Source organism: Bolinopsis microptera, chromosome 10 (genome assembly GCF_026151205.1).
Source record: "Bolinopsis microptera isolate Bmic1 chromosome 10, MBARI_Bmic_1.0, whole genome shotgun sequence".
NCBI classification, from domain to species: domain Eukaryota; kingdom Metazoa; phylum Ctenophora; class Tentaculata; order Lobata; family Bolinopsidae; genus Bolinopsis; species Bolinopsis microptera.
In genome coordinates, this window is record NC_087081.1 from 4821315 (window position 1) to 4832016 (window position 10702).

The 10702-nt window shown below is 38.3% G+C and overlaps 2 protein-coding genes across 2 annotated transcripts; one reads left to right on the forward strand and one right to left on the reverse strand.

The window, feature by feature from the left end:
- Positions 1 to 415: 415 nt before the first annotated feature.
- On the reverse strand, positions 416 to 1823 carry LOC134822254 (neurotrypsin-like). The gene is made up of 2 exons (XM_063833162.1): positions 1628 to 1823; positions 416 to 1498 (listed from the first exon to the last, which is right to left on the reverse strand). The coding sequence occupies exons 1-2, from the start codon at positions 1821 to 1823 to the stop codon at positions 516 to 518; spliced, it is 1179 nt and encodes a 392-aa protein (XP_063689232.1). The 3' UTR covers positions 416 to 515.
- A 4776-nt stretch (positions 1824 to 6599) lies between these two features.
- LOC134822310 (carbohydrate sulfotransferase 1-like) lies at positions 6600 to 10702 on the forward strand. Its single transcript, XM_063833290.1, has 7 exons — positions 6600 to 7053; positions 7323 to 7427; positions 7640 to 7755; positions 7952 to 8089; positions 8464 to 8591; positions 9576 to 9712; positions 9834 to 10702. The coding sequence occupies exons 1-7, from the start codon at positions 6678 to 6680 to the stop codon at positions 9971 to 9973; spliced, it is 1140 nt and encodes a 379-aa protein (XP_063689360.1). The 5' UTR covers positions 6600 to 6677; the 3' UTR covers positions 9974 to 10702.

Genomic DNA, 10702 nt, shown 5'->3' on the forward strand with positions numbered 1-10702 from the left:
TTGACCAAAACCCATAATCATGGGTAGAGTGAACCGCTGCCAGTGTCTCTCTTTTCCAAACAAAAGAAAATGATATTAATTTGAGGAACCGTCCGCAAATGCAAATTGATACCGAGAATGAAATCGGTCGCTCGCTTTTCCCATTCATTCACGGCTTACGTATTGTAATAAAGCTTATTGAATGGGAAAAGCGAGCGACCGATTTCATTCTCGGTATCAATTTGCATTTGCGGACGGTTCCTCAAATTAATATCATTTTCTTTTGTTTGGAAAAGAGAGACACTGGCAGCGGTTCACTCTACCCATGATTATGGGTTTTGGTCAAATTTCCTACTTATTAATTAAGTTTAATACTACTGCTTCTATAACCAGTTACCTATCCCAATTGGAGAGAAACAAAATTCAAACACAGAAATTGTGAAATTTTTAATGCTGTCTATTATACTACAATTGTGAATGATAAATTTTTCAAAAATATGTCTTCTACCCGACGTTTTCTTGTTACCATCGTCTCCTTAGAAGTTCCATTTTGTGTGGATCTTGTTTAGGTTCAAATTGAGTTTAGCTCCTCCGAACTCCAACTCCAGTCCTTGTTCTTCCGTTCCCTCTTCTTCCGTCCCCTCTTCTTCCTCGTCCTCACTGCATTTCAACCAGAGATTCTCCGATCTGCTGCAGTCATGGTTTATAAAGCGGGCCTCACATTCCATAATGCTAGTTGTCCACTCATCACACTGCACATCGTCTACCAGTATGGGAGGGTCCTTCAAAAATTCATAAATGTGTTCTGGAATGTAGTTGTCGTTCTGTGGTGCACTTCCCCATGCCACAGCGTATTTGTATCCCAGATACTGGCAGGACAGATTAGCAGCGTGGTCGTTAAATGAGTCATCACAAACAGTGCCAGTTTGCGAAACTGCCGGGTCGTTTCTGTCTCGGAGAGTTACAAGGAGGAGTCCCTCAAATCCGTAAGAGAGTGCATCGTCTTGGTACTTCATCAGGTAGGCTTGTTCGAACCTCCATTCTGGTTCTGAGCTGTTGCCAGCACACTTCAACCACAAGTTCTCGAAAATGTTACAGTCGTGTCCTTCCAATACGTCAGCTTCACACTCCGTTATGTTGGTTTTGCTTTCATCACAATATACGTCATCCACCAATATATCTATGTTGTACTCCACCAGGATACTAGCAGGGATAAATTGTCTGCCGTTGCCCCACTTGCTGTCCTTCTCGCTGCCCCACTCCTCAGCGGATTCGTATCCAAGGTACTGGCAAGATAGATCTGCTGCGTGGTCATTAAATTTGTCATCACAGACAGTACCAGATAGCCATCCGTCAGTCTCATGATCACTAAAGTGGACAACCAGCAGACCTTCTCTCCCCTTCTCTATCTCCTCTGTTCTATTATTCAGGAAGTAAAGACCGGCTCCAATCCACTCCAACTCCGGGTCTGTGCTGTTGTCATCACTTTCCAAACATTTGTAGGCCCAGACAGAACCAGCTCAACGTTCGCCGCCACATTGATTGACCAGGTAACGTTCATCTAGATGATTGATGCAGGGGAACTCATGCACCTTTTCATCTGGGAATATTTCATTAGCAGGTACAGCACTGTATTCTGTAGAGTTACACATATCCTGGATGACGCTATAACCACCATTATATCGGTATAAGGTGAACATCTCGTCTCCTACTTCTGCAAGAAGTAGACTATACCCGCTACCTCCTTGATCCTCCAACGAGTGCCACCTGCTTGGCACCACAGTTTCGTCTTCAGCGTGAACAAAGGTTAACACAACCAATACTAACGCAAGTATCTGTCGCATTGCTACCTATAATTTTTTATGATAAAGTAATAAATAATTTTGTATCATTTTGATATTAAATCCGGCTATTTTTGGCAAACAATAAGTTATCCAGATCAAAGCGTATGAATATTTAAATAATGTGTACAAACATCAGAACTGCCCTGACACTCATCAAAAAGTGGATTTTAAGTTATTTTATGCTCTGTCATGCCGGGCTGAAAGTCCTGCCATATCCACAGAATAGATTTTCCAGTGTGCTTTATTCACTCTTTCACTATACACTCTAATGTCGGCAGTTGAAATCAGAAAATAAAGTATGTCAAATTGTTCGTTAATTTATAAAGAGTTTTGGTAAATGCTTTGACTAAAGATTGGAATTGTGTTAAAGTTTAACGGGTGATACTCGTAAAATATTTGGTCCAACTCGGCGCGCGTCCTGGTAGGTTATAAACTAACAAGTTAAAGTTAGGGTTCATCAAAAGTTAGGGTTCATGAAAAGATTTTACTCTTCTCAGCGGGGAGTTAATCTAAAATAGATAATCGACGTTAAAAATTCAAACCTTACGTCGGATACTGACGTTAAATAAATTATTGTAAAGATCCAGTTTTGATCAGATAGAGCAGAACTGAATAATGGAAATGTCGTGGTTCTTCCCTCATGAATGTCAACCTTTTATAAGTAAGCTATCTTGAGCAAGGGCTAGTGCACGTGCAAACAATGCATGGGAGGGCGTTGCACGTGCAAACAATGAGTAGGGCGCTGCACCTGTGTTTTATAGAACCTCCAGCTGACTACTCACTCCACGTGACACGAGGAGTGAGAAGACAATATGGCACGTTTTTATTCTTTTTATTCTTTTTTCAACGAGCAGCTTAATTTTTAATTCAGAAACTTCCACGCTCTGCGATCCTTCAATATTCTAAATAAAATTTATTTCAGTTGCTCCGAGTCCTTGGAGTTGGGGACCATTGTAAACTCCACAGTTCACGTGCTTTTTTATTTTAAGTCGGGTTAGAATCTGTATGACTTTTCCAATTCGCTCTGATCCTTCAATATTCTTAAAAAAATTGAGTCCAGTTTCTCCGGGTCCTTGGGGAGCATTGTGAACACTGAACTTTACGTGCTTCCTCATTTTAAGTAGGATTAGAATTTGTCTGGCGCTAAAATTACTAGTAAGTAGTAAGGGTTTTAAAACTAATATGATCACGTGAAAAGTGGTAGTCTTATTTACATATATACTTTAATCTGTTATGTGACAGGTTGACAACGTGGTGTAGTGTCAAAAGGTCGCCTGCAACTCACTTCAACTAACAGGCGGCTCTGACATTGAACTGGAGAAGCCCTAAAATACGTTTTTAAAGGGAGAATATGTGGAAGCCGGGAAATAATTTTGTGAGCAGACGCACAATTGCTCTGCCCAGAAGGTGCTGGACGCTGTACACGGCTTTGTGTTCGCACTTTGCTTCGCTCATTAACAATTAACAGCTCTGACATTGAACTGGATAATATACCGGTCAAGTATCTGGAACCAGGACACATCTTTATGAGTGCTGACTCATCCCACCATTATAAAGTGGAGTTGTCCATCAATAAACAGTCGGAACAGCTGCACGGCTGTAAAATATCTGTTCCATATATTGGACCGTCGACGAGTCCAACTCGGCGCGCGTCCTGGTAGGTTGTAAACCTACAAGTGCAGTTCAATATGAATAGGTGGGTACTCCTAGTCCTATTGTTGCGGCATGTTCCAATTCGATTCTTGCCCTCGGTTACTGGTTACTGGGCCTTACCTGGGGACCCCAGGCTATTATGTTCATAAATAAAGATTCGGCGGAATGACAGGCTGAGCGCCGCCCAGTAAACTGGGCCGCGCTCAGCCTGTCATTCCGCCGAATATCTATTATGTTTATGAACATAATAGCCTGAGGTCCCCAGGTCAGCCCCAGGTCATTATATGGTACAAGCCTAGCAACCGGTGACACTGACAGTAAGGCCACTGCTGGAAAAATTGAAAGTTATTACATACTAGATTCCAGGGTGACTGTGTCCAGATAGAATAAAAATCGGAACTTGGCAAGATTTTATTCCATTTGCAATTCGACTCCATTTCTGCTGCAGAAATGGAAGGGAGTGCAAAGAGATTTGCCTTCGGCGTTACTGGGCCGCGCTCAGCCTGTCATTCCGCCAAATCTTTATTCGGTTGTGTTAATGAACATAATAGCCTGGGGTCCTCAGGTAACCTTCGGCGGCGCGCGAAAAGTGGCATGCAACGTATGTCAAGATTTGCGTGCAAGGACTGCCAGGTACGAATTATTCTAAAAATATTCATTTTGGGCCAAATAATGAATAAAAGTGTGCAACTATGATAATTTTGAAATTTTAGCCTATCAAAAGACAAAAATCATTAATATAAAATTTAATGCACATTACGTGTTTGCAGTTTGACGGATGTTACTCGTCTAAATTTCTTCGAAGAAGTAGGGGTGCACCATAAAAACAAACTTGCTCGGATTTTAAAAATTTTTGTACCATTGTTTTCTAGAGACTGTGAGAATTTTCACAGTACCAAATTTGTCATGCCTTTTTGGAAAGATCAGTGAGTTTCGCCTAGGTGCCATATTTGATGGTGCGCGGCTTTTAGAGCAAAATTAGCTGTAAAAGTCGCGTAATTTGACCAAATTTGACCAAATTCGTTGATTTTTGTCGTATTATTTGGATATATCTTCAGTTCCTTGAATGAGATCATTCTGAAAATTGGCGACGACCTTCCAATAGGGCTTCTAGCTACAACTGTCCGAAAAATTTGGTGGATATCGGAGTTAATATAATGATCAAAATGGGGCAAAATACGCTGCTTTTAGCTGTAACATAATGTTTGATGGTTGGATATGCTTTAAACTTTTCGGACACCTTTCTTGTAAGTCTATAAGTAAGCTTACCAATTTTTGTTGCAATCAGAGGTCGGGAAGGATACTTAATATCTATTTGTTTGAAGAAAATTGTGCTGGCCGAAATTAGCGCTAAAAAACCATCCTACAGTCGGCACGCGCGGCTCACTGACGATGGCGCACTACCTAGAAGAAGCGCGCACCGCTTATTTCTCGAAATGACCCGATGGCTTGTGGCGCGCCGCGCACTCAATGAGGCTTCTCGCTAGATCGGCGAGATGCGCTACTGTGCCGCGCCGAGCTGCGATGAATTGACATCGTCAATTAACCCGATGGCCCGATGGCAAGTGCTACAAAGTAGCGCGCACCGGGCCAGACCGTTAACAATGGTCAAATTACGTGTGCGATGGCAAAAAATCGATTTTAAAATGAAACGAAAATTTTAGGTACACCGCGCACATTTTCGCCTATTTACTTGTATCACGCCGTGACCCCCATTGTCGTTTCACTATAGTGACCTCCATTGTCGTTTCACTATAGTGTTTCAGGTTTCTACGATACTGAGGAAGCCGCGCACTCGTGCGCGGCGGGTCTTACAACGTAGACAACTATTTACACGTACCATAGAATGAAAATCGAGCGCTTAACCGAGCACTTTCATATTTTCACAAAAATGGATTATTAGTTTTTAGTGTTTGATAGTGTGGAATTTTATTATTTACTATCTTTTCATTTATCTTCATTAATGTGGTGTCCATACTTATTTCAATGTTTTTATCTTAATATGTCTTCAAAAGGCGACTCTTTTCATTTTCACGATCAATAATGCTTTATCGTGATTGGTTGATATTGGATTGGTTTTCATGGAACCTCTACAATTATATTGTTAGAGATGTACCGGTGTACCCTTCGACGAAATTTAACCTCCTACACCACCTGAAGGTTGACCTCTGGAAGCGTTTCATCTTGCTGGAGTCGTATGATGATATTCTTCATTTGAGAGAACTTGCTAGTAACCGTGGTTATTGGAGTAAATTGTTCGATTTTATTCTTGAGTACAAGTCAATTTGACTTTTGAGACATATAATCTTACAAAGGATCACGTTTAGGTTCTAAATTATTTTAGGATTGTTGACATTTGTAAGATTGACATGTTTGATAATAATTATTATCATTATTGTGACATAATGTGTATATTGTTTGAATAGTTTATTTTTTAAAAGTTTCGTACATACTGGAGCTGACATATAATGATAATAGTAAATAGTACTATATTTACAGTATGCACTGAAGGGGTATCCTAGGAAGTTTCTTGAACTTTTAACAGGTAACCCTCAATTAAGTTTCCTATCATTCGGCTGAGTCGACCGAGGAGATCACATAGATCTAATGGATCCTTAGCTACTCCCTAGACTAGGTGACACTGGGATTCAATTCCTGAACATTTTGCGCAGAAGGCGGATGCTCTAACCATGACATGAACGGTAATCCGGGCTACCAAAAAGAAGCCAAGGTAGCCACAAAAGACTAAACTTGAGCTGGGAAAGTAGTCGATGATGAATAGTTAATCCCAGAGTTTTAGCGGCTACGTAATTTTTGTTCCAGAGATGGGCTAGGAACCTTATTCCAAGATTCATAAATTTCTGACACCAGGATTTGAACCTGGCACTGAAGCAAAAGCACTGATTCTCTGATTTGTCGGTCCAGCCTCATCATTGGCTGACTTCTCAAACCTGTTCACATAATATATTACATATTTTCAAACTGTCATTGCTGATGAAATATTTAAAATGTTATTTGAGCACCTTTATAGATAATTCAATTTTTTGAATCGTAAGATATTAATTTAGCTCTATAATATTAATATCTATTTAAAGATGAATTGCTAATTATAAACTTTAACCTAGATGTCACAAAACGGAATGATATAAAGCTTTTACCTCGATCACAGAACCTTCACCTTACCAAACATTCGAATCAAACATGAATATCTCAAAACTGTTCAAATATGCAATAATAATTATTGCAACAGTTATTTTGATAACCTTCATCCTTCCATACAACCCCGAGGAAATTTACAACAACCAAACTGTTGTACAAACTGAACAATCAAGTCAGCTTGACCATCAAGAACGTAATAATATTCATAGTGACTCTCATAGTGACCGTGAGGCTCATCATGAGGCTCATGGTGATCCAAGAAGTAGCAAGAAGATGTATGTTATTTTAGTGACAGGTTTTAGGACTGGCTCAACATTTTTGGGAGAACTCTTTAATCAGAACACAGATGTTTTGTATTTGTTTGAACCCTTCCATCAGAATCATATCAAAGCTCTTGTCAGAGACAACGCTATCCATGGTTTGTGTTTATAAATGTAAATTTCTGCAGTTATTAGTAAATGCCGGTATTTTTGCCAACAAATCCAGAAGTATTATTCAGCAGTAGTCCAGTCACTACCTTCAAATCGCAAGACATCTTATTTAAGACGAGATACTCCCCTTGAGAGTTGAGTCCCAGAATGGATTTTGGAAGACACGTCTCACACTTGGCATCATGTCCATATGACCACGCCCATCTTCACCCCAAGCACAAACATTTACTTTATTTTTATATATCTATTCTATCAGGTGCTACAGAAGAGAACACACTACTTGAACAGAGGACAGCGTATCTGGACCAGATGATTAATAATTGCCAGGTTGAGTGGCCAATGTTTGGGGGAATGTCTTTAGGTAAATTATACTATTTGCAAATATATACAGAGTGTTACAAGACTTGTATCCAAATTTTGAATGGCTCTCAAAATTTAACAAATGAGACAAACAGTTTAATTTGAGTATTGGAACATCCTGTATGTCGCATTTCAGTGTAGATAATAATATTTATCTAGGGTTATCTGACATACTCGAATTATCTGCAATACTTAAAAACTTAAATATCACAGGTATGAAATGTGGTTCCGCTGAAGAAAATATGAAGCGCTACGGAACTCCAGAGTGCGATAAAGCAGATAAGCGCTGGGACAAACAGTGCACACGTAGAGACATTGTTGCTTTAAAGGTTTGTTTTAACACAATGCAAGATTGGAAACATTTATAGTTTCTTAAAAATACAGTTTATTTATAGCTCTGATGTCACATTAGGTATATAATAATAATATTTTACTCGTTGTCTTTCCTTAATACCAATTAATTTACTCAATCAGTAACTGAACTATTTACTGATCAGAGTTATTTAACTAAACCACCCTCTTCAGTTGATAAGACTGCAACGTATCCAGCATTTAGAGCTAGTACCAGGGATAAAGGACGCTAATGTATACGTTATACACCTTATACGAGACCCTCGGGGCACTATGAACAGTCGACTTGGATTCGGAACTTTCTACCTTGACGTTAGTTAATAAAATAAGTTGTTTTACCTTTCTTTGTTTGGGTAGTTTTTACAAAACGTATGTAATAACATGATTTCGTAATGTACATGTGTAATTTTAAAGCAGGTTTTGCTTTAATCGCTTGCTGCACTGTTGATTGGCAACAATTTAGATGGTCATAATATTTCCAGTATGACTAACATTTCGAATGACTAACATTTTCGAATAACAATATCTTAACTAACATAATACTATGTACTTAAATGTGTTGGTACAACTATTGAAATAGAAGCTTCCAACCGGGTCCTTAGGGTTATACCCTTTTAGTTACAACCAAATAATGTTACCGTAGGACATAAAGAACCTGAAGGTGAAACCAAATAATGTTACCCCAGGACATAGAGAACCTGAAGGTGAAACCCCTTACTCCTGAGAAGATGGGGATAGCGGCAGCTAATCTGTGTGACAGAGAGTGGGATAATATCCAGTACACTGAGAAACTACCTGACTGGTTACAGGGCAGGTTAGTGGACAGATGCCCCCCGGACCGGACTTCGTTCCCCCCTCCGCCCTCCCCCTTCGGTTACTTCTTTATATTTTTTCACTCATAAAATAGTCCCTATTTCTCTCCGCCTAGCCTATGGCTACATTTTGTTTATCAAAAAAGGTGCGAAAAACATGTATTTTGTTGTGGAGAGGTGACATTCAGCACATATCATGATACTATAAGAAGGTCCGGATGTCCCTGGATGTCCCTATAAAGCTGTGTATAATATAGTTTGTAGGTCTGGATGCCCCTATAAAGCTATATTATAGTTTGTAGGTCTGGATGCCCCTATAAAGCTATAATATAGTTTGTAGGTCTTGACTCCTGGTTGGTAAAATAGTGCCGCCGTAGTATAGTGTCAGACATCGTCCTATGAGGTACAACGCATTATATCAGTGTATGAGAATTGAGAGTGTATGTTACTACAATTAATAATATCATTTGAACAAAACATGGGGATTTGATTAATGTTACCAGGTGTATATAATGTATGTGTGATGTACGGTTCACAGCCAACCTTTTAAAACTGTGCATTACATTTATTTAAAACTGTGCATTACATTTATTTTAAACTGTGCTGTACACTTTGTACTACTACATATTTTAAGAGACAAGGACACGTTCTAGTTTTCTAGAGGAATATATTTTAGTTTTGACGCACCTCATGGAATTTAAGGAATGTAGCTTTTGTAGTTTTAGTTGCTGAGGTAAAGAACTGCAATTTGATATCACATGTTCATGGTGCTGGATCATGAACAAGGGAAATATCCTGCAACTTTTACCAGCCTTGGTTTATCTAGGCATCATTTTTTCGTCTTCTCCCTTAATAGTCACTGATCTTTACCCATCATTACCCATTTTTACCTATTCTGTGAGCGCTCAATTAATATTATAACATAGTTAATCACATATTTGCATAATTAATCACATAATTCCATAATTACTTACATAATTACACAGGTTTCTGCGAGTTACTCACGATGAGATGTCTCTAGAGCCTATAAAGATAGCTGAACGAGTATACGAGTTTTTGGGCAAGAAAATTCCTGACGATATGTCTGATTTCTTAATTTCACATACCACTGTTAAAGAGAAAGGTTAGTACTTCCGGTATTTAAATAATCAAATTATTAACGAACAATAAATTCGCTATCCATTTACTTGTATTGCCTAATTGCCTAATCCACTATTTAGTTGAAAAATACCAAATAATTGCAGGTGTTCTTAACACGAGCAGAAATTCAACGGAGGTCCTCGAAAAGTGGAAGAATAATTTGAAGCCAGACATAGTTCGAGCGATTGAGGACAAATGTAAAAATGTTATGGACTTTATGGGCTATACACCACATCAACCTTGAGTTGATAATTACATAATATTATCATAATGGCATGTTTTTTAAAGTGAAAAGTTTTTAGTAAGTTAAAAGGTTTCGAGATGTATAATACATATAATATAATAATTACATATTTTAGTTGAACCTTTGTCAGTTGGAATTAATTTGATTGAATGTTATGAGTTATGACAATAATTTTAATGAATTGGGCATTTTTTAAATAGTCAAAGTATTTTATAGGCGAATTAGAAAACGATAAAACCAAATATGGTTTTAGATAGATAATTTGATCTATCTAAAGCAAGGTGGAAGCTCCTAGGTCATATCTTGTGTAGTGCTGATGACTCCCCCGCAGCATTAGCGTTAAAGTTTGCTGTCACAACAAACTGTAAAGGGCGCATCGTAAGAATTTGTTCAAGATTATTGTGAATGATTTGACCCGTAGAGGTTTACAATTTAACTATTTGAATGATCTTAATAAGCTTAAGATATTAGCCAATGATAAAGTTGCTCGGTGAAACAAATTTTTACTCTAGCTGTCTTGATCTGTACTGATCACCATTTTAGGATCATTTCTTGATTTTTTTAATGGTGTGAACAGTTTCTTAATAATAATTTCTATTAATATTATAGATTTAAAATGTACCAGTTCGATGTATTTTTTGTTTCAGGATAAATATCATTATCATAATATATGTGTTATGAACTATTTGACATTTGTGATAGTGAATTTATTAATTTAGTTTCTGTTGG